A 23,591-nucleotide genomic window follows, 5' to 3' on the forward strand; every position below is an offset into this window, starting at 1 on the left:
CTTTGTTATTTATTGAATTTCATTATTATTTTAATTCCAATAATTATTTTATTTGTAGCTTTTTTTGTTCATAACTTTGGTAATTTCATCATGGAGGTTGTTTGTTTCTTTAATTAATCCATCAAATGTAACAACATTTGGTAATTAATGATTTAATTCATATAACCAAACAAGCTTAAAGTGGTTAAGGGAACTGTGGTTTTGAAAAAAAAAAAAACGACAAAAAAAACAAAACAACAACAGTGTCTCGTTTGGAAGGCTGCGTGCTAGGTAGGACGTGTCCTTCGAAGGCTGTAGTATACTGAGCGTCCTCCTTTAAACAAGCCTTGTTTAAATGAGATGACCTTTGTAGGACAAACGGAAACGGAACGCAACGTGGTTGCTATGACAGCACACCGCTCTTTAACAATGGCGAGCGCGTTGAGTGAGAAGGGAACAAAGTCCCTTTAGAAGGGAATGTATGATGTACATTTTAGGAGAGTTATAATGATGTACAGAGAAAACAAAATAGATTGTACAGGTGTACTTTTAGTCTATAATACTTTATTTGAATTATATATTAATATAATAATACATATTATATATACTCTGCACCCATCTACTGAGGTACTTCAACTTGGGAATTAATATTACTTGCATTTGAACATCATATTTACGGGCAATTTTGCATAATTTTTTTCCTACATTTCCGTTGAAGCAAAGAATTGTGGGCTGTGAGTTCCCACGAAGGATGCACCTCATGCCTCCTCCGAATTCCTGTGAAAGAAGATCACATTCGAAGGCTGCATTCGAAGTGTCCTACTCGCTTTTCTGAAACGAGACAGCCTCGATGACATATGCGGCCAACAAATGCGATAAACATTTGTTCATTTTGCTTAACGAGATTCAAAGATCCATGTCAGTAAAATGATCCAATCTTCCATCACTGACAGTAAACAGGAGAAACACTGAGCCACAACGATCCAATTAGAAGGCTTTTCAATCCACAAATCACCAACATTTAACATGGGTTTACTGTAGTAACACTCACTGTAACCATGGTATTGTGGCAGAAATATGGGAATTCATTATATATATTGAGTGAATGGGAAGTATGGCTTTGAACCTCTTGCCATTAAAGATATTGTCCTCAGTAAGTTTTATTTGTGTTTCATAGTGTTAATTCATTTAATCGTTATAGGAAACACATTTACACTTTCTTGTCGAGAGTTAGATGAGAAGACTGATATCATGGTCATGTCTATATGCTAGATATGAAGCTGGAACCAGGAGATGTTTAACTTAAATAATAATACATTTTTAAATAATAACATAAAAAAAAAAAAAACAATTTAGTAATGAAAAATAACCAAGAATAGTATCAATAAAGGACCGTATAAGGCATATCAATAAAATAAAGACAAAATTCTAAAAATATACACAGCCCTTTAATAAAGTAAAAGTATTTCTTATCAGATTACTCAGTTAATCGATATAATAATGCAGGGTGCCCAAACTTTTGTTATGGGCCTTTTTCTTTTTTGTCATTTTGAAACTATAAAATATGTCAATTGTATTCATTTAAAATTAAATCTACAACACAATAAATTCTACAAAATGTGGAGTCGGAATACTTTCTCAAACGACTATATAACCTCGTAAAGTGCTAGTTTATTCCCATATTTTCCAGTCTTTAAGCTAAGTTTGGATAACCAGATTCATGTTTGAACATGTTTGAATACATGTCAAACTTGTGCCATATTCACCTGATTGATCAATCATTTTTCTTTCTTTCTTTTTCTTTTTTAAGAATCCGTGCGAAGAAATGCAAGTACTGCCAGTGCGTCGGGTGGAGACATTGAAAAGTTAATAAAAAGATGGCTGCAGCTTGCATCTGACAGAGATGGGGGAAGAAGAGAGCGGGCCTTAAAGCAAGCAAATTCTTTCAAAGGTATGTTCCAAATGTTGTTATCATTTACCAGATTTACCATTCATGTTTTCAGTCTGAGATTTCGGATGAACATATGGATGTTATGGGGTAGGCATGGGGGTAATACATGGGGTAGTAGGTGGGGATGCAATGAAAAAAAAGAGGGCGAAAGGGCCAAACCCTCAATCCTTGTAAACTTGACATATTTTCACAATTCTTAAGGCCAATATAAACTAATTTGTTTAAGCTTATAGTCCCCATCCACTCCAGTTTGTTTTGCTTATTGTTTCTTCATATAGATGTTTAAGCTGAAGTAATGACGCATGTTCAGTCTTGCCAGAAGGCTCTGAGCTCACCTAAAATCTGAGTTTAAGGCATGTATCTGTGAGGAGGATTTGACTGTCACAAATAGTTTAGAGCCAATCACAGTAAAGCATAACACCTACAGTACACAAGTGTGAAACTTATAGCCTCCACATTTAAAGCCTCCTAAGCCTCACAAACACTGAGAAGCTTCCCTTCTCCAGTTCCACTTTTGAAATGAAATATATTTGCATATTAAGTTTGGTTACACTTTATTTTAAGATGCCATTGTTTCAGTGTAATTATACATTTACTGTAATTACGGAGTAATATTAATTAACAACATGTATTTACTTTAGGGTTAGGAGTACGGTTTGGTTTAGGGTTCGTTGCATGTAATTATGCATAATTTACAGTTATTCCTACAGTAAGGACATGTAACAAGGACACTAAAATAAAGTGTTATTTAAAAAAAAAAAATTTAAGAAGGTGGATGTACATTCCATCTTAAGGATTTTAACAAGGTAATGGAATGTCATCTTGTGGAAAAACTTTAGAGAAAAACTATTCAATGTTCTGTTTTATATAAAAACTGGAAGGAGTCTTTATCAAACAACATACATTTTAGTAGATTTTACCTTCATTACAAGAAGAGTTATACTCTGCTTGCGCCTCTTGAGGTAGTCCATTGTGGATGTTGAGGTGTGTTTAGGATCATTATCGTGTTGTAGAAGCAATACTGTTTTTATCTTCAGCTTTTTACAGATGGTGTGATGTTTGCTTCCAGAATTAGCTGGTATTTCATTTAATCCATTCTTTCCTCTACCAGTGAAATGTTCCCATGCCACTGGCATCAACACAAGCCCGAAACATTATTGATCCACCCGTGTGCTTAACAGTTGGAGAGATGTTCTTTTCGTGAAATTCTGCACCCTTTTTTCTCCAAGCATACCTTTGCTCATTGAGGCCAAAAAGTTATATTTTAACTTCATCAGTCCGCAGGACTTGTTTCTTGTTTTTCTGGTCTTGTTTTTTGCAAACTTCTGACAAGGAAATTTGTGTTGAGGACCCAGGAAAGGTTTTCTTCTCATGACAGGCGTTGCTGCACAGTAGAACAGTGCACCACTACTCCAGAGTCTGCTAAATCTTTTGCAGTCAAACAGGGGTTTTGATTTGCCTTTCTAGCAATCCTACGAGGAGATCTCTCTGAAAGTTTTCTTCGTCTTCCAGACCTCAACTTGAACTCCACCATTTCTGTTAACTGCCTTTTCTTAATTACATTACAAACTGAGGAAACGGCTGCCTGAAAATGCTTTGCTATATTCTTATAGCCTTCTGGGCATCAATTATTATAATTTTAAGAGTGCTAGGCAGGTGCTCAGAGGAGCCCATGGCTGCTGATTATTGGGACAAAATTTGAGGAGTAATAAAGTATGTACAAAGTATGTATAAAGCTTTGAAATTTGCATCACCTGGCCTTTTAAACGATGATTGTGAACAAGCCATAGCCCTAAAAAAGCTAAGTTCTGAGACAAAAGTTATTTAAAAGTTATTGGCTAATATTGGCTTCAATATTGAAGCACTACTCAGGAATAACATCTCAGATGTAGATGCTAAAAAGTTCGGTTAACTTTCTTTTTTTTACCAGAATTTGAATAAGAAGTGAATTAAACTACTGTGAACTTGTCTACAAACAGACACACTTACAGGATTTCCTGGAGAGTTCCGAATGTCAACATAAAAGCGTAAGAGTTTAAAAGTTAAAGGTGAATGATTGAGATATATTACTATATATATATTACTATTATAATATATTATTATTATCATCATTAGTTTACAAATGATAATATTTAAGTTGAATGGGTTCCAATTTAATTAATTAGTTAGATATTCTAAACTGATTATGCAAAAAAAACAACAACACTGGTATCGGATCGAGATCGGCTGATACTGGGATTTCTGATAACTGATGAGAAAAATTATCGGTATCAGCACATCCCTAGCCTTTTCAGCACGAGATATGGAATGTCCATTTGAATTGTGAGAGTGATCTGCTCTGACAGATAATTTTCATTTACAGAGGTTTAATGATAGTAGCATATTATCTCTCTCTCTCTCTCCCTCTCTCTCTCTCTCTTAACTGGATAAGCATGCACTTCCTGTACCGAGCAATATCGAGACGTACAGACCCAAATATTCCTCTACTGACTCTACAGCATAAAATACACAGTTCTACAAGTGTATTTCATTCCTGATCTCGAGCCGGCTCTTTTGAATCTACAGCATGAAACATATAGCGTTCTGGTATAGTTCTATTCCCGAAATAATTATTCAAAGGAGCTGGTTCTTTTGAATCTACAGCCCAAAACATACAGTGCTTCAGGTATAATTCAAAACGCCAAGATTTTGTGCCCAGGGGCCTCTGCTTTCTAAATCCGTGCCTGGGCCCATGGGCCGGTACACCAAGCTGGCCCTCCATGATGAGTCATGTGACTATGTTCACCTTTATGCACTGCAGGACGCTTGCCAGATTTGGTTGGATTTTTCAAATTGCCGAATGAAAAGTTTGGAGCTATGTCTTACACGGCCAATTATATGTACTTTTTAATTATGAACCAATCCAAAATCCTGCGTTATTAATAGGGACATGCACGGTATTCTCCCAAAATCACTATTCAGTTATTCTGCACATGTTTAGAGGTCTTCGACCCATTCTGAGTCCAATGGTACCGGACAAACCTACAGGATTTGGGCCAGGTTTGGGTCAGTTTTTCAAGAAAGCTATAGGGCGAGTGACATGTAAACACGCACTGGACAGACAGATCGTTGCGCCCTAGGCTACCTCGTGGGACCGTTGCATTTTCTTAGACACCGTGTTAAGTTTAAAAGAACTTTAATATTCATAAACGCATCTCAAGACACCTGCGTTCTGTTTTACAATTCGATGTGCAGGACCATGGCATTTTTAAGACACTGTTAACTTAAAAATAATTTCAATATTTATAAAATGCATCTCAAGACACCTGTGTCATGTTTCACCATTCACTACATCAAGCTTTTTTAGCTCAGGTGTCACAAATTGACATTCTGATGAAGTTCAGGTTGGAAAGAGTACTTAATGTGACTGTAATTCATGATTCCAGATAAGTTTTTCACCTGGCAAAGTTTCAGCACTTGATAAATGGTGAGCCAATGTTTTTCCCCCTTTTTGCTCCGGTGTGCAGCCAGTAATTACACAAGTTAAATGCTGAATCATTTAAAAATTAAAGCATCCCGAAGAGCTTTATAAACTGTAGTGTGCGCTGCCTCATGGAAAGTGAACCTTCCCAGGCAGAATTACGCATTTTCCATTGATTAAGAATAGGTCTATGTTGCAGGCAGAGAGAGAGATTATTTTTGTTCGACTTTAATGTGATTTTATCATTTGAAGATCTATGTATGTTGCTATTTAGGCTCATAGCTCACTGTGCACTTTATTCCCTGCTAATCTGAGATTGTGTTTGATGCATCCATGGCAATAAACGTTCTTTATTCCTGATTTCCGACTCCTGAAAAATAACAGAATAACCATTCATGAACTCTCGCGGATAACCAAATATTACAAAATGTTACCATGCACATATTTAGGGTATTAAGGCATCTTTTGCTTTATCATTAAACATTAAATTAGTTATTAAAAATTATTTAAAAAAAACAATTAAAGAGTTGTTGTAATAAGTGGAATTTTTATTATTGGATTGTAAATATCTCTCTAAAAAGTCTGCAAACACACCTTTTACAAGAATTGTAGAGTTGTTGTAACTGCTCTGTAGAAACCTGAGATCAAAATGATCTCATCATTTGGTAACAGACTGCAGAGGGTGGTAAATACAAAAATAATTGCGTTTCTAATTTCCAAATAATTATAAAAATATATATTTTTTTTAAAAAAAAGGTACTTAAAGAATTACTGGAATTGTTACTGGAACCGGAATTGTTAAATTCTTTACAATTCCATCCCAAATTGTCAATAGGCTAAGTCACACCCCTAAATCATTGCCATAATAAAAAGGGATACAGTCATAACAGATAGGCTCATGTTCAGAACAGACAGGGTTACAATCGTAACAGGGTCACAGTCATAAAAAGAAGGGCTCGCTGTCATAACAAAAACATTCATTCACTGTCATAACAGACAGTATCTAAATCATAACAGAAAGGATAAAATCTTTACAGTCATAGACACAGTCATAAAAGACAGACACAGTCAAAACAGACATAGACACTGTCATAACAAATGGGGTCAAAATAATAAAAGACGGGCTTGCTGTCCTAACAGAAAGAGTCACAGTCATAACAGACCGGATCACTGTCATAACAGAGAGTCACAGTCATAACAGACAGGATCACAGTCATAACAGACACAGTTACAGCTATAACTGACAGTCATGGTAGGGCTGCTTGACAATAGCAAAAATCATAATCATAATTATTTTGGTTAATATTGAGATCACGATTCATTAACACGATTACTCATTGACTTTGGAAACATCATACATTTATTGAACTTTGTAAATGTAAATATAAACTGCACTGGGTAGGGGAGGAGGCTATTGTCATAGGATAATTATTTTATGATACGCATGGCTGTCAAATAAAGGAAAGCCTCCATCGTCAACATTTACAGCAGAGGTGCTCACACTTCTATGCAATGAGATTTACTTTTTCATCATGTTATTGCAGTAAGTTCTACCATGTACAATAAAAGGCTTTGCATTATCACAATCAGGGCCGGCCTGTGGCACAGGTGACAAATGCAAATGACACAACAGTCGTGATGACTGTACGCCCCTCTACCCACATATTGAGCACTAGCGCTACACAATTATATTATAATCGAATCCTTATCATATGTGGACAAAATTTGTGAAAAAATAACCAAATTATCAGGTGCACAAGGCAGGAAGCGGTACAAAGAAGAGGAACAGAAAAAGAAGAGCAATATAAAAGGTAAGAATCACAAGTTAATGACTGTTCATGTCAGCCATTGATTTGTATTTATTACTTTGAAAGTGATTATTTAAAACCTCTTAACTGGCACAGATACTGTGGGCCATTTTTTCTTGTTTTATTTAAGTTTAGTCATGTTATGTGCAGTGTATTTTCTGTTTTAATTTCAGTTATATTGCTGCTTGCTTTCACTTCACAAAAAAAATCCTAAGTGTCTTCTTTTAAAAGAGACTATGATTAGGACCGTAGTCTAATGCATTCATGCAAAGCACCCTCAAACGAACCTTTAGAGCCCCCTCAATTGCAGACCAGGGCAAACTACAGCCCGTGGGTCGATTTATCATGAACGTTTTTTTATTATATCTTTCATTTATCTGGCTTTTGGACCTATTGTGCATCCTCATGCTTTTAATATGCTCAGAGTGGCCAGAAAATAGATGCAACAGTCCAATCAGAGATTTATACATGCACAAATAGGAAATTTCGCCTTATGTCATCCATAATTTATGCAAAATTATGCAAATATGCATAATTAGCCTGATAACGGACCAGGTGTGTATAATCACGACCCGCCGGCCCTCCTCCCTGTCACACATTGTTTTTAAATGCTTTTGTTTTAGAGGCCTAAACATAAAAATAAAAAAAAGGTGTGAAAATAAAACGTGACAAAGCTTTTATACCACAATGCAAATGAAGCAGAAATCTTTCCAAATGCATAGAATCAAATCAACAAAAACTGTGAACCTTCAGAGAAGTTTAAATATAACCCTGATTTCAAACTTGAATTAAAATACTGGATTATCCCCTGTCATAATTATGTATGTTAGGCACTTTTAAATACATTACATTGTCCCACAGCTTTCATATTTTCTTTGTAGGCATGGCTGGATCACGGTCATTTGATTTACGGATTGCAGCTTCAAACAAATACAGAAATCGTTTTTTGGACCTTTACAGAGTCAGGAAAGAAAGTGGAGGGAATGGGGATGGGGTATGAGCGACCTCAGGAAATTGAGTAATATACATCTGTTTTATGGACAATCTTCTGGAATAGGGACTATAAGTTTATTTGAAATCTACGCTACACCTCACTTCTGATTGGATTACTTCAAAGAATTTAACACCGCTGCATTCACCGATGGACTTCGCCAGGACTGCTACGTGCAGTCTTAAATGGGCTGCTTGATTCCTGGTCCATCATCGATGTCCAGTGGGGCTGGAGTGCGTGGACTTTGATATTGAGTTGTGTTGGTGGGTGCATTGAGGATGTTCTGCCTTCTGTTGCCCATCTTGGCCTACTGGAGAGTTACTGTTTGCACTCACCAGTTTCAGCTGAGAGCTCCTTGCTTGTTTGCAAGTCCATGGTAAAATGGTAAATGGTCTGCACTTATATAGCACCTTTTTAACCTTAACAGTATTCAAAGCGCTTTACACTGTGACTCATTCACCCATTCACACACACATACCAATGGCGGCAGAACTGCCATGCAAGGCATGGGAGCAACTTGGGGTTCAGTGTCTTGCCCAAGGACACTTTGGCATGTGGAGTCATGTGGGCTGGGATTCGAACCACCAACCCTGCAATTAGTGGCCGATCCGCTCTAACAACTGAGCCACAGCCGCCCCATGTCCATGAAATAATTTTTCTTCTACGGTGTTTGAATTCCTCGGACCGTCTGTCAGACGGAGTATACAGTTATTGCGCGTCGCCCGCGGTATTTCCATCGAGTGTCAAGCCAACATCCCTGTAGATTACTGGTTGATTCCTCTGACATCCACCACATACTGGCCATATGGTCTACACGCAGTCGTGCTCCGACTGGTGAAAGTGATGTGAAGAGGGGTGGCAATTTTGATAATCTCAGCTTGCTTAAATGCACATCTTTTATTTCACAAAAAAACACAGATGTCACCACTATTAAGATGAACCTCATTAATGCATGATCAATATCAAACAAGTCTTTCATTCTGAATGACTTTTATATCACGATCATTGGACTTTTTATTCATCACTGAGACTTGGCTGAATCCTGGCGAACAAATGGCCCTGGGGGATCTAACACCGCCAGGCTGTGACTTTCCATGTGAAATTCCCCATGGACTTAAGGGCGGGGAGGTGGCATTGCCACATTTTTTAAAACTCTTTTAAATGCAGAATGCTTCCTATGGACATGAATTCTAGTTTTGAGACCCAACTGACATCTTGGGTCATGTCTTCTGTACAGACCTCCCAAATTTAATAAGGACTTCATCCAACAATTTTCTGACTTTCTCTCTGGACTGGTGTCATGCGGTGATAGACTACTGATTCTTGGGGATTTTAATATTCATGTATGCGGTCCATTGAAACCGCTGGTAAATTAATTTATCTCCCTCACGGAGTCTTTAAATTTTGTACGAAATATCACTGGTCCCATTCACAATATGGGTCATTCTTTAGATCTGGTGTTATCGCATGGTCTTTCTGTGTCCAACTTAGAGGTCTCAGATATTGGCATTTCTGACCATAATTCAATAATGTTTGAGTCTGTATCTACTTGTACTTTGCCTACTTTTTCTCAGACCTTATGCTACTAACGGTCCATTCACTCATCTACTGTCTTAGCTGGACTTGACACTGAATCATTGGTGGAAGATTTTAATAAATCTTGTACTTTTTTTAAAGTGTTTTAAGGGTGTTTCACAGCCATCACCTGCACTCTCAGACAACAGTGCAGAAAAGTGCTCTTGTCTCAATGGTAGCACGCCTCACAAACGAGTACACAGTCGGTGCTAAATTGCTTCTCATCATTCAAAATAGGCACTGCGGTCCCCCTAAAACAGTTCCAGAGGCTTCTGGGGCATATGGCATCCTCAGCCGCAGTGGCACTACTAGGGTTGATGCATATGAGACCGCTCCAGCACTGGCTTCAGACTCGAGTCGTGAGGTGGTCATGGCGCCGTGGCACGTATCATGTGATTTTCACCCCCCTCTGTCATCAGTTACTCAACCCCTGGATAGACCTCTGTTTTCTGTGGACAGGAGTCCCCCTACAGCAGGTGTCCCGACGCGTTCTGGTCACCACAGACGCCTTCAAACAGGGTTGGCACATCAACTGCCTAGAGATGCTGGCTGTAATCCTTGTCCCGCTACATCAGGGCAAGCATGTCTTGAATCACTCAGACAGCACCGCCACGATAGCGTACATAAATCTCCAAGGCGCCATGCACTCTCGTCACATGTAGCAACTCGCCCGCCATCTCCTCCTTTAGAGCCAGCAGTGACTGATATTCCGGGCAGCCTCAACACGGCAGCGGACGCGCGGTCACGACAGGGCACACTCAGTTGAACCTTCCCAGGCCATGCCTGTTCCCGTCATCGGATCTCTCTGTGGTCCTTTCAGGCCTTCAAAGACCCCCCTTCGAGCAGCTAGAATCAGTTGAGCTCACAGCTCTCTCCCTTAAGACAGACCTCCTGATCGCACTCGATTCCATCAAGAGGGATGGGGACCTGCAAGCGTTCTCTGTCAGCGACACTTGCCTGGAGTTCAGTCTAGCAGACACCCATATCATCCTATGACCGCTACCGGGCTACGTGACCAAGGTTCCTACGACCATCTTCAGGGGACCAGGTATTGAACCGGCAAGCGCTGCCCCAGGAGGAGACAGACCCAGCCTTTTCATTGTGTGCATGCTTTGCATACCTATGTGGACCACACGCAGAACTTTAGATGTTCTGAGCAGCTCTTTGTCTGCTTTGGTGGAGAGCGGAAAGGGAATGCTATCTCCAAACAGAGTCTTTCCCGCTGGGTTGTTAACGCCATCACCTTGGCCTATCACACCCAGGCCTTGCGGGTTCGAGCACACTCAACGGAAGTGTGGCATCTGGCAAACGGCACCTCCCTAGCAGACATCTGCAGAGCAGCGGGCTGGGAAACACCCAATACCTTTATGACATTTTACAAATCACAGGGTTGAGTTGGTCTCGTCCCGTGTTCTCTCAGGTCCGAGCATGTAGAATTCGGGAATGCGGAATGTCTGACCGGGTGTTCCGCTCGGTGAACCGAACCACTGTAATGGCCAAACCTTATTCTACGCTCCTCAGTGCAAAACCGGAATGAACAGATGCACGATTCCCTCACTTTATACCTGTATGTCCAGGGGAGGGACATGCAAATTCTGTCTGCCAAATTCTCATTGGTCTTTTCACAACTTCAGTGGTAACCGAGGCCTTCAAGAAAGTCCCCTAGTATCACTTCACTCGACACAACTTCTCATTCCCTCCATCAGGGAACAGAGGTTACAACAGTAACATAGACGTTTTTATTTACGTTATTATATTTTATATTTAACTTTATATCAGTCTGTTTTTATGCATTTAGTTTGTTTGGTCTGTAAAGCACTTTGGGTCAACTTCGGTTGTTTTTAAATGTGCTCTATAAATAAAGGTTGACTTGACCTTGAGTAATCCAACGGAATATGTTACAAATTACATTTTACACCATGTATTCAGTAATCTATAGTGGAATACATTTAAAAAGTAACCCTCCCAACCCCGTCTACTGGTGCAGTAATTTTCAGTGACAACAAAATCTGAAGCAATAAATGTTATGTACATGAAAAACTGTTCTTTATGTTGTTTTAGTGGCATTTAAACATGACTAAAAATAAAACAAATTGTATGATTATGATCCAAGAGCACCCCCACTATTTTCAGAAGCTCCCTCAGTGATTTTGATCTGGAACCGTACTGGGGTTGGGGGGGGGGTGCCAATCTAAAATCTTGCCTAGGGCGCAAACAGAGCTTGGGCCGGACCTGATCACAATCCCAAAATTTCTGTAGTCGGTAGTGAAATTTGATGATTCTCAATACCAGCTTCAAAACCACAACAAATATTAACACTAATATGTTCATTATGGAAGAATGGTTTCAAGTTCTTAAGTAAATATTCAAGACTAGTAAACATTCGGTAATACAATAAAAATAAAAAACAGCAATGAATAGAAATAGACAATTCTGTGCTTTTTTTAATATCTTTAAAAGTTTTTAACAGCGGTATCAAGTATTCAAGTAAACATTCAGAATGAAATGCAACATAAAATTAGTACTGGTCTTCACTGTATGATTATAATACATTAATACTAGATTACTACTAATACTACATTAATAATTAAGTGGTTGGTTGGTGAAGGGTTTTCAAATTTTCTTGTTATGGTTGTTTGATTATTATAATGACACACTAGATGGCAGCAGGTCTATTAGCTTACATTTACTTCGAAGTCTGACATTTTAATACAAATCTGCTTTTTTCTCTGCTGTTTACCTTCACTTTAGAAATCACTCTGTGTTTACATGAATACCTCACCAAGACAGGCATTTTGGCATAATTTTGAAATCTATTTGACCGTTCAGGTGCACATTAGCACGGGCATTTTCGGAACACATGTTCAGCACACACACATACGTCGCCTGTCAATCTAACATGGTGCAGCGGTTACTAGATCACTAGAGAATTATAAAATTACATGCTCTGGGTTATTTTCAACAGCAGAATAAGAATATGAACTTTGAAATAAGTGACACAGGCCTAGGCTATTTTTTGTTATTGACGTTTTAATTAGCCTGCTTGTCCAGTCGGATAAGTAAAATTCTCTTTTACATGCCCTTTCAAAAATCCACTTGTGTTACCAAGCGCTAATGTCGAACCCTGATTAAAAATTGTATTTAACATTCTCTATTGACAATTTTACCTTCTGCAGTATAGCTCCTAAAGTAAATATACATTGTTTTAAAAGGAGCTTTAGATATTATTTTAGAAAACAAGCCCAAAAGACTAAATCAAAAAATAGTTTTTTTTTTCCAGTGTATGTCAAGACTACACACTCTCACCTTTATGTTCACATCGATTAGTCTTTAATTCCTAAAAAACTAAAGTTTTCCTCTTAATAGAGCTGCGTGTTTTTCTTTATGATAAGATAAACACAGAGAATGTGACAGATACAATATATTATGATTCACTTTGTCACGAGCCATCAGGTTATAATCTAGCTGCAGCAAATGTGAAGCCAAAATCGTAAATTGAAACTAACATTTAATTAACCGCCCAGCCCAAAGTCATGGTCGTAACAGACAGGATCAGAGTCATAACAGAAGGGGTCGTTTCAGAACAGACAATGTCACAGTCATAACAGACAGAGTCAAGGTCATAAACAGACTAAGTGTCAAAACAAACAAGGGCACAGTCATAACAGACAGGATCGTATTTATAACAGACATAGCCACAGTCATAACATTACTGTGCTATGAAATACGTACAATGTAACAACTTAAGATGAGTATCCTTTCATGGGAAACTACCTTAGATCTAGACTTTTAGATGACATTGTAAAATGTCAGCTCTGTTTAAACAGACTATCTGCTAAAAGGGCAATGGAAAGTGACAACAACCTTTGCATTTCTATGACTGGGATAAAAGAAATTAGAAAATAACACACAAACACTAATGGAAGTGTCCTTGAAACCTTGATACTGCAGCAATGTTATAAAATACTCCGGTGTAATAAATATTAGCAAAAATGTTACAGCAACTTTACAGGACTATTAAACACTTAATGTCTGGTAAACAAAGCATCCCCTAAGAAATGTTTTATTTATAATGCATGACAACCAATATGAGCCTCAACAACCCTACTAGAAAACATCGAAGTGTGACGCTCATGTTCTCCATACAAGACTCGAACCAACGTCTACGGCATGGGGGCCGTTGCGCTAACAAGGAAGCTAAAGGCTACAGCCCCTAGCATCAGTCACTTGTGTGCCTCTTGAGGCCAGGGGAGTGAGGTTTACACCTTGCACAGCTACCTACGGGCTGGCTAATGTTACACTCACCCCCTAAACCTCACTCCTATCCGGGTCATGACACCACCGTGACACTCCTGTTCTACCCGCTCTGTAGGGGACTCCCCGTAGGCCAGGGGAGTGAGGTTTATACCTTGCACAGCTACCTACCAACTGTCTACGTTTACACAAGCATTATAGTAGCTCAACAACTTTGCCAAACAGTTAACAGTTGAACAACCATCTGGAAATTTCTGCCCTGCTTCTGCTGAAACTGCTGCAACAGGCCATCTTTTCTGTGCTTATTGGACATGACATAAACACGCAAAGACAAATGACAAAAGCCTGAAATTCCTCGCAAATTCCAACCTGACAGCTTTTGTAGGCTTACCATAGTGAATCGGGGTAAGACAAGGACAGGGTTTTGAACACCGATTTTTTAAATGAAAATTAAAATATTAAGGACTAAAATATTCATTAAAACATCTCCTTATTGCTTATATCAGCGAAATTATTGTCGGTATACACACACACACACACACACACAAACACACACACAAGAGAAATCCCGAGAGAGTGTTGTAATTGACCAGGTCTATCCCATAAAATACTCTACATGTTGATTTATTTCATTAGATTCCCCAGAACTCACAGAGCTCTACAGGACACACACTCAATGTTCACTGGCTTTATTTAGCGCTGTTGGGCTAAATGTAGGTTTTAAAGTCAAACCTTAAAAGTCCAATTGGCAATTGTGTGTTTTCTAATGGTTTTGTATGTTGGTTTCAACCATAGTTCACTATCTTAAATTACAATACTTTTTGTGAATTCTGTCCTTTAAACTAAAATGTAATTAGCATATTTTTGTAATAGTTGCTGGGTAAACAAGTGAACACAATAAAACCCTCACTGGCATACATTTATGCAAGGGTCCACTATAAAACAGCCCTGCCTTAAAAGTTAAAACTGTTGCTCTGTGGTGGAGTTTGGGTCGGGACAGTCTGTTTGTACAACCAAAGGAAGACGGTGGCAGTTTTTTGGAATCTGTTTGAAAACAGTGATTATTTTTGCAATTCTGATAGGTGACGCTAGCAGTGCAGAAATGAAATTACACACTTCAGCTTTAAAACATTTGGATTTCAGCAGAATTGATGCCACAGTATTCATATTCATTATTTTCATGCATGCAACCCTCATGTTTGGGGATTGAGAGTACCTCCTGTATTTCTCTACATGTAAATGTTCTCCTGATCTCATTAGAACCTGGTAAAAAAGCTACTGCATGATTTATTAATAAATAAGACTCTGTTTTACTAGGCATGCACTTTTCAGAAAAGTGAATTATAAAACACAAATTCATATAAGACGTTTGAAATTCAGTTTATAAAACTGTATAATAAATTCTCATAATGTTAATACAGTATGTTGTTTTAGCTATTTAAAGGGGTTTGATGGGGTTAATTTTCATTTTATTTCACTAACGAGTGAGCATGCATGAATGAATGAACAGACTGTGCGCTGGTCGCTGTTCACCTCTCTGGTGCTGAATTACAACTGCTGTTCAATGTCACTCTAAATGACCCCTTAGCCTCCTAATTGCTACATATTAAAGGGGTCATGAAATGTTTGTTTTTTTAATATTATTATTATTATTATTATTATTATTATTATTATCATCATATTCCCTGAGGTCCACTGATAATGTCAGTAAAGTTTTTTGCAACAAAACGGTCATAATTAAAAAATAAATGTTTTCCACCCCGTTTCTGGCCCTCTGTCTCAAATGCTCGGTTTTAGCCTCAGCGTCTCCTTTAAACTTCAATGTAACCGCCCACTGTTCAGATTAACATTGTGAAGACCCTCAAATTCAGCCATATTTAAAACTCAAATTGGAAGAGAATAAACAAGCTCCACAACATTATAAAACTACATTTCAGGGTTTACACATTATGCACATGGCATATATGTATGTATATATATATATATATATATATATATATATATATATACACACACACACACAGTATCTCACAAAAGTGAATACACCCCTCACATTTTTGTAAATATTTTATTATATCTTTTCATGTTACAGCACTGAAGAAATGACACTTTGCTACAAGTCAAGTGGTTTTTATTGTCGTTTCAACCATATACAGTTAGTACAGTACACAGCAAAACGAGACAACGTTCCTCCAGGACCATGGTGCTACATAAAAACAACAAAGGACCAACACAGGACCACATGAGACTACACAATGAAATAAAATACCTATATAAAATACCTATGTATACCTATATAAAGTGCACGTGCAAACATGTGCAAAAAGTACGGGACAGTACAACAAATTTCTGACAATGAACAGGACAATAGACAAAGTGCAGCGCCGACCAGTACACAGTAGTGCAAAAAGATGACAGTTTCTTAAAAAAAAAAAAAAACTTAATAGTGAGTGTACAGCTTGTATAACAGTATAAATTTGCTGTACCCTCAAAATAACTGAACACACAGCCATTAATGTCTAAACTGCTGGCAACAAAAGTGAGTACACCCCTAAGTGAAAATGTCCAAATTGGGCCCAAAGTGTCAATATTTTGTGTGGCCACCATTATTTTCCAGCACTGCTTTAACCCTCTTGGGCATGGAGTTCACCAGAGCTTCACGGGTTGCCACTGGAGTCCTCTTCCACTCCTCCATGACAACATCACAGAGCTGAGATGTGAGGGGTGTACTCACTTTTGTGAGATACTGTGTATATATATATATATATATATATATATATATATATATATATTCACTCAAGCACATCAGCACCATAACTCTCAAACAGTCATGACATATGAAATATCCATTAATTAAACTGTTTACTCACAATTTTGCAGTCAAGTCCAAGTTTAACTGCAACACTTGAATCATATTATGACTGGTTCAACAGCAGTCCACGCTGATATTTGCACATACACAGTCCATAGCACGGTGAACAAGATGCACACACATCTGAGGTGCAGATTGCCAAAAACGCATCCAAACGGCCAAAGACGTCCAGCTAGTCCTTGTTTACATACACCAACAATTAAAAATAGCACAGATGGGAGCAAAAATAGCAAGATGCAGAGTAGAGCAGCTGAATTGTAACTTGACACTGCGTCTTTTGAAAGTGACACGATAAACATGACTTCATTTTGGCACTTCATGTCAAAAAGGTTGCAGACCTCTGCTATAGTTAATTTAAAGATTATTTTAATAGCTTTGCAATGTAAACATCATTAAATATGTAATTACAATAATATGGTACCATACACGTTTTTATAGGCATAAAATGCAACACTCAATTTTCAGACAATATGCAATCGGGGTCCCTGCTCTGTCTCTCTACATACCAAGGGGTCTTTGGCCTGAAAATGGTTGAAGACACCTGGTGTAGGAATCTGAACAACCAGAAGAACTGTTTCCATAAAGAAACAAACAAATTTGTTCATTATACTGGGAGTACAGCACCATGAAACTAGCAGTCTGCTGTAAGCTTGTCAGTGTCCACCTGACAGAATTGCTGACTGTAAACACCTCTATAAATGACTGAACTTTTTAGCACATCTCTTTAAGCAGAATTTCTTAATCCCCAACACTCCACATAATATATGCCCCAATTTTTCTAGTCATTAGTCTCTATTAATGTGCTGATGAATTGAATCAGGTGTGTTAGACTGAGGACACATCCCAAATGGGAAGAGGGTTCTTCCAAGAACAGGGTTGGTTCGCTCCACATCCAAATATGCATACTTGCCTACTATATAGTGTACAAAAAGGAGGACCAGATTTCAAAAGATAAAGAAATAGTTCACCCGAAAACAATAGTGTGTTCCAAACCTGAATGACTGAGGCCATGTCCACACTTTTCCGTTTCAGTTTAAAACCTCTGTTTTCAGTGTCCTTATATCACTGATTCCCAAAGTATATGGTTATGGAGAGCATTTTTCATGTGGAGCCTCCATATTCAGTGAAATGCTGTTCCAGTTTGGACGAGAGGCATAAACATAGCAAAAATATGCGTTCTCAAACAAAAAACGATTATTGTGGACAGCATTTTACTTCTCTGAATATGGAGGCTCCACATGACAAGATCCAAGATGGCGGCACAGTAGCACGCAGTGGCCACTCCGGATCCAAAATGGTGCTATTTTTGTCCCTTAGCCCGACTTTTAAGGCACATGGACATCGGAGCAACTGGTGTTCGTGTCTACCATCGCCAGACACTGTTAAATTATAAGATTCATGCAACAACCAAGCTGCATGATGATCTGCAGGAGTTGATACGCGTACTCGGCTAGCTGCGGAAACCAGGCCTCCGTAAGCGGTGTGCGAGGAAGCAAAAGTGCGGCAAGAGGGCGGGGTCCATGCTAGGCTAAAAACAAACCCTAGCCGGCCGGCTCTCCCGTCTATCCTGCTCTCAAATGTTTGCTCCCTGGACAATTAACTGAACTACATCCGACTCAAGCAAACTACGCAGCGTGACTACCAGACGCCGCCATTCAGCTAGACGGGCTCACCTTGTTTCGTTCCGACAGAAATGCAGCTCTGTGGAACTCGTGGTGGTGGCTTGTGTGTTTACATCAACACGGAATGGTGTAATAACTCTATGCTAGTCTATAGTTACTGCTCATCGCTGTTGGAGCTTGTGACTGTTAGATGCAGACCTTTTTATTTACCACGGGAATTCACCACTGTTATTATAACCAGAGTTTACATTCCCCCCAGCGCTAACGCTAAGGAAGTGCTCTGTGAACTGTATGGGGCTATGAACGAACTGCAGAATGCACAAACTTGTCAGATGCACAAAACCGCTCCAGAAGCAGGTGAAAACCTGGCCAGCAGGAGCCATCTCTGCTTTTCAGGACTGTTTTGAGTGCACTGACTGGCAAATGTTCAGGGAGACAGCAACATATGTTGACTCTACCAACTTGGACGAATACACAGCATCAGTGACCAGCTACATTAGCAAGTGCATTGATGATGTCACCTTCACCAAGACCATCACCACACACTCCAACCAGAAGCCGTGGATGACTGCGGAGGTGCGTGCGCTGCTGAGGACCCGAGACTCCGCCTTCAGAGCAGGCGACAAGGCTGCCCTAAGAACAGCGAGGGCCAAACTGTCCCGGGCCATCAGAGAGGCAAAGAGCGCACACGCCCAGAGAACCCACAGTCACTTCCAGGACAACAGCGACATGCGGTGCATGTGGCAGGGCATCCTGGCCATCACCAACTACAGGACAACATCAGTTGCCTGTGACAAAGATGCCTCCCTTCCAGATGCGCTGAACGACTTCTACGCTAGGTTTAAAGCACAGAATGACGTAGTGGCGAGGAAGACCACCCCTCCTCCCAATGACCAGGTAGGTCTTACCACGGCTGATGTGAGGAAAACTCTACGTAGAGTCAACCCACGGAAGGCTGCTGGACCAGACAACATTCCTGGCAGAGTGCTCAGAGGATGTGCATACCAACTGACAGATGTTCTTACCGACATCTTCAACATCTCTCTGAGTAGCGCCGTCGTTCCAACGTGCTTCTTTGGCATGGGGACGATGGTGGTGGCCTTGAAGTCTTCAGTGTCCTGCCTCAATTACTACCGTCGCACTCAAACCCATCATCATGAAGTGTTTCGAGAGGCTCGTCATGAGGCACATTAAGACCCAGCTGCCCCCCTCACTAGACCCACTGCAGTTCGCGTATCGTCCAAACCGTTCAAGAGACGATGCCATCGCCACCACCCTCAATCTGGCCCTCACCCACCTAGATAAAAAGGAATCATACATTCGAATGCTGTTCGGATTTCAGCTCAGCATTCAACACAATTCCTCAGCACCTGATTGGAAAGCTGAACCTGCTGAGCTTGGACACCTCACTCTGCATCTGGATCCTGGACTTCCTGACTGGGAAACCGCAGTCAGTCCAGATCAGTAACAGCATCTCCACCACCACCACCACACTGAGCACTGGGGCCCCCCAGGGCTGTGTGCTCAGTCCACTGCTGTTCACTCTGCTGACTCACGACTGTGCAGCAATGCACAGCTCGAACCACATCATTAAGTTTGCCGATTACATGACCGTGGTGAGCCTCCTCAGCAAGAATGACGAGTCAGCATACAGAGAGGAGGTGCAGTGTTTAACGGACTGGTGTAGAGCCAACAACCTGTCTCTGAATGTGGACAAAACAAAAGAGATGGTTGTTGACTTTAGGAGAGCACTCCGCTGAACATCGACGGCTCCTCTGTGGAGATCGTCAAAAGCACCAAATTTCTTGGTGTTCACCTGGCAGAGAACTTCACCTGGTCCCTCAACACAAGCTCTATTACCAAGAAAGCCCAGCAGCATCTCTACTTTCTTCGAAGGCTGAGGAAAGCACATCTCCCACCCCCCCATCCTCACTACATTCTATAGAGGGACTATTGAGAGCATCCTGAGCAGAGGATAGTGAGGACAGCTGAGAAGATCATCGGGGTCTCTCTTCTCTCCATCAAAGACAATAACAAAAAACACTGCATCTGCAAAGCAACCAGCATTGTGGACGACCCCACACACCCCTCACACAAACTCTTCACCCTCCTGCCATCTGGCAAGAGGTACGGAAGCATTCGGGCCCTCACGGCCAGACTGTGTAACAGCTTCTTCCCCCAAGCCATCAGACTCCTCAATACTCAGAGACTGGACTGACACACACACACACACGTGTCCTGAGCTGCTTTTTTAATTAATTATTGTCACTTTATACCTGGCTGCTACCTCAATAACTGCTATGTGCATAGAACATTATCTCATAGTATGTTATATTTACATTTGGCGTTTTTAGAAACTGGCATCTTTTTGCACTACTGTGTACTGGTCGGTGCTGCACGGTCTCTCACTGTGCCTACTGTCCTGTTAATTTTTTGTAATTTATTGTACTGTCCCGTACTTTTTGCGCACGTTTGCACGTGCACTTTATACTGTATAGGTATGTTTTTAGTCTGTGTAGTCTCATGTGGTTCTGTGTTTGTCCTATGTTGTTTTATGTAGCACCATGGTCCTGGAGGAACTTTGTCTCGTTTCACTGTGTACTGTACTAACTGTATATGGTTGAACGACAATAAAAACCTCTTGACTTGACTTGACTAAATATTTACACTGACATTCAGCAGCATCATGTAAAAACAATATTTTTTGGGGGAAAAAGAATGTCAAAAATGTATTTGTTCCATGAGTGAACGTATCCGATAATTTACTGAGATAAAGTGAGGAGAAAAAAGCACAGCACAGTGGCAAGATCTCATCCATTTTAAATGGGAGCTGGCGGTTTCTGGCGACATGAGCGACAGCGAACATTTGCGACTAAATATGGGTGTGACTTTTGATAAATGTGGAGTCAGTGGACCTCTGTCATCTGTTTCCTGTGAGATAATGGAGTTGAGTGCAGCAAAGATGGATAAGTTAAAGTCTCTGTGAGCAATTTTTATGTTTCACTAGCGACATACAGTACAGGGACTTGCGACATAAACTGATAATGTAGTTAAATGAGCATAAAAAGTCTCATCCTAGCTCCTAAACACATAAAAACCTAGAAATAATACTTAATTTAAACATTTACTCTCTCTATCCAATCTGAGAACTAGAAACCCCAATACAATGATAATTATTCATACAGTGCTGACGCAAATTAATTAAGTAAACTTCCTAAATTTTACAGATTTAAAATGGATAGCACACAATTAAATTAATTTAGGAAATTTGCATTAAATCATTCCATTAAGTAAATTGAGCAAGCAGCAGAAGTAGGCTAATTGTTTGATTGTAATTCGCTACAACTAATTCTGAGAGTAAACATGCATGAATGAATCAGCACTGACTCCGAGCATGTGTCGCTGTCCATCACTCTGGTTCTGAAATGGAACAGCGAACACAATAAAACATCTCTTAGGGTGGGTTCACACTTGTAGTTCCGTTCTCTTGGTCCTCTTGGTCCGGACCAAAAAAGAAAATGATATATTTAGTCCTGGTTCGCTTAGGTTCGGTATTAAAAATGCCAGTGTGAACGCTAACCTTACCTTACAGGCATCAGGAAAAAGTCACAACCTGATTGGACAGGTTTTATGACATATTATTTTAAGGAAATTGCTGATCATCAAAATCAATGCTGGCTGCTGGGCGAAATACGCTCATTAAATATGTGTATACGTGGTGGTATTTTTACAAGCTGAGAACAAACGAAGAGCTAATAAATTGAGTCAAAACAGCACCACGAATTCCTCCATTGTACACACAAATGAAGATATGCTGCAAGGACAGCTGACGGCGGTTCCGACACCTGTACCGAACTGTAATGGGCAACATAGCTCCTATGATGAGAAGAACCAGGTATGCTTGAGGTCAATATTAGGCAAATTACTTCCTGTTTTTGGTCCGTTTAGACGTCTTTGTTCCATGATGCATTCATATATCAATCAAACCGCACCAGAGTTCGTTTGGAAGCAGACCGAGACCCATTATTCAGGCTGTCCCGGTCCGCTTGTTTGGGTGACAGCGTTCACACTTGTTCGAATGAACCGCACTAACAGAGCAATCGCATCAGAGTTAATTTTAATCGAACCAAACCTGCCAAGTGTGAACACACCCTTAAACCTCAATAAAACGAGAAATTAACCATGAAACTCTTACCGTTCTCCACAGTTTGTGCGTTTTAACCGTGACTGATGTTGCAGTGACGATCGTGTGCGATATGCTGACCATGATCCCAAACAGCAGTGCCAGCAGCGTCCGGACTGGCAGGAGGGAATAGGCTACAAACGTTAGCAGAACAAGCTGCCACACACCCTGATCCGGACCAGAAGTGCCAGAGACAAGAGGGAATGGACAGCAGAGGATGGAGAAGGTAAAGCTGAAAAGCAGGGTCAGGTGAACGATCTGCTGCAGCTGCGTCACCTGCAGGAATAATTGGCAAGATTCGGAACTTAACAGTTGCCTCATAAGTATGAATTTGAACTGAATTGGCCAATTACAGAGTTAAAAGTCATTTTGATGTTTTTTCTAGGGCTTAGAGTCCAAAATGTTATGTGACCTTCCAGAGATAATAAAAGATAATTGGTCACATTAAAAGCTAAAATTGTTGAAAAAATAAATGTTGGCAAGATATTCTTTCTTTAGAAAATTAGTAGTGAAACAATTTTACTTTAAAATAAGATTATTAATATTATAAAAACTTTGGTCCACCAAATCAAAGTCATGTGGTGTCCAACATGTATGTGGCAATTTTGTTCCCATGTGACAACTAAACCCTCACAAATGTGATAAGGTTTTTTTTTTTCTTCATATAATTAAATATTAATATTGACATTGTTATGACCAGACCTGAACAAAATGTACCATGTCAAAAATGTTGATATGCTATATATAGCATATCAACATATAAAAATGTTATATATATATAATATGTACATGTTTGAAAACCTTTTTTAAATTAATGATTAAGTTGCATACACTCTATTCAGGAGCAAGTAAAGTATTTTAATGCCTTTTACTTGATGGTTACACTACATGACGTT

The 23,591-nt window shown here is 39.6% G+C and overlaps 1 protein-coding gene across 1 annotated transcript in view; it reads right to left on the reverse strand.

The window, feature by feature from the left end:
- The window catches only part of LOC127644621 (adenylate cyclase type 1-like), a 180,396-nt gene that overhangs the window by 156,130 nt on the left and 675 nt on the right, over positions 1 to 23,591 (reverse strand). Inside the window, exon 2 of the mRNA XM_052127887.1 lies at positions 22,708 to 22,971. Coding sequence (XP_051983847.1) covers positions 22,708 to 22,971 — 264 coding nt within the window. The remainder of the gene's footprint in view (positions 1 to 22,707; positions 22,972 to 23,591) is intronic.

Source organism: Xyrauchen texanus, chromosome 6 (genome assembly GCF_025860055.1).
Source record: "Xyrauchen texanus isolate HMW12.3.18 chromosome 6, RBS_HiC_50CHRs, whole genome shotgun sequence".
Classification (NCBI taxonomy): domain Eukaryota; kingdom Metazoa; phylum Chordata; class Actinopteri; order Cypriniformes; family Catostomidae; genus Xyrauchen; species Xyrauchen texanus.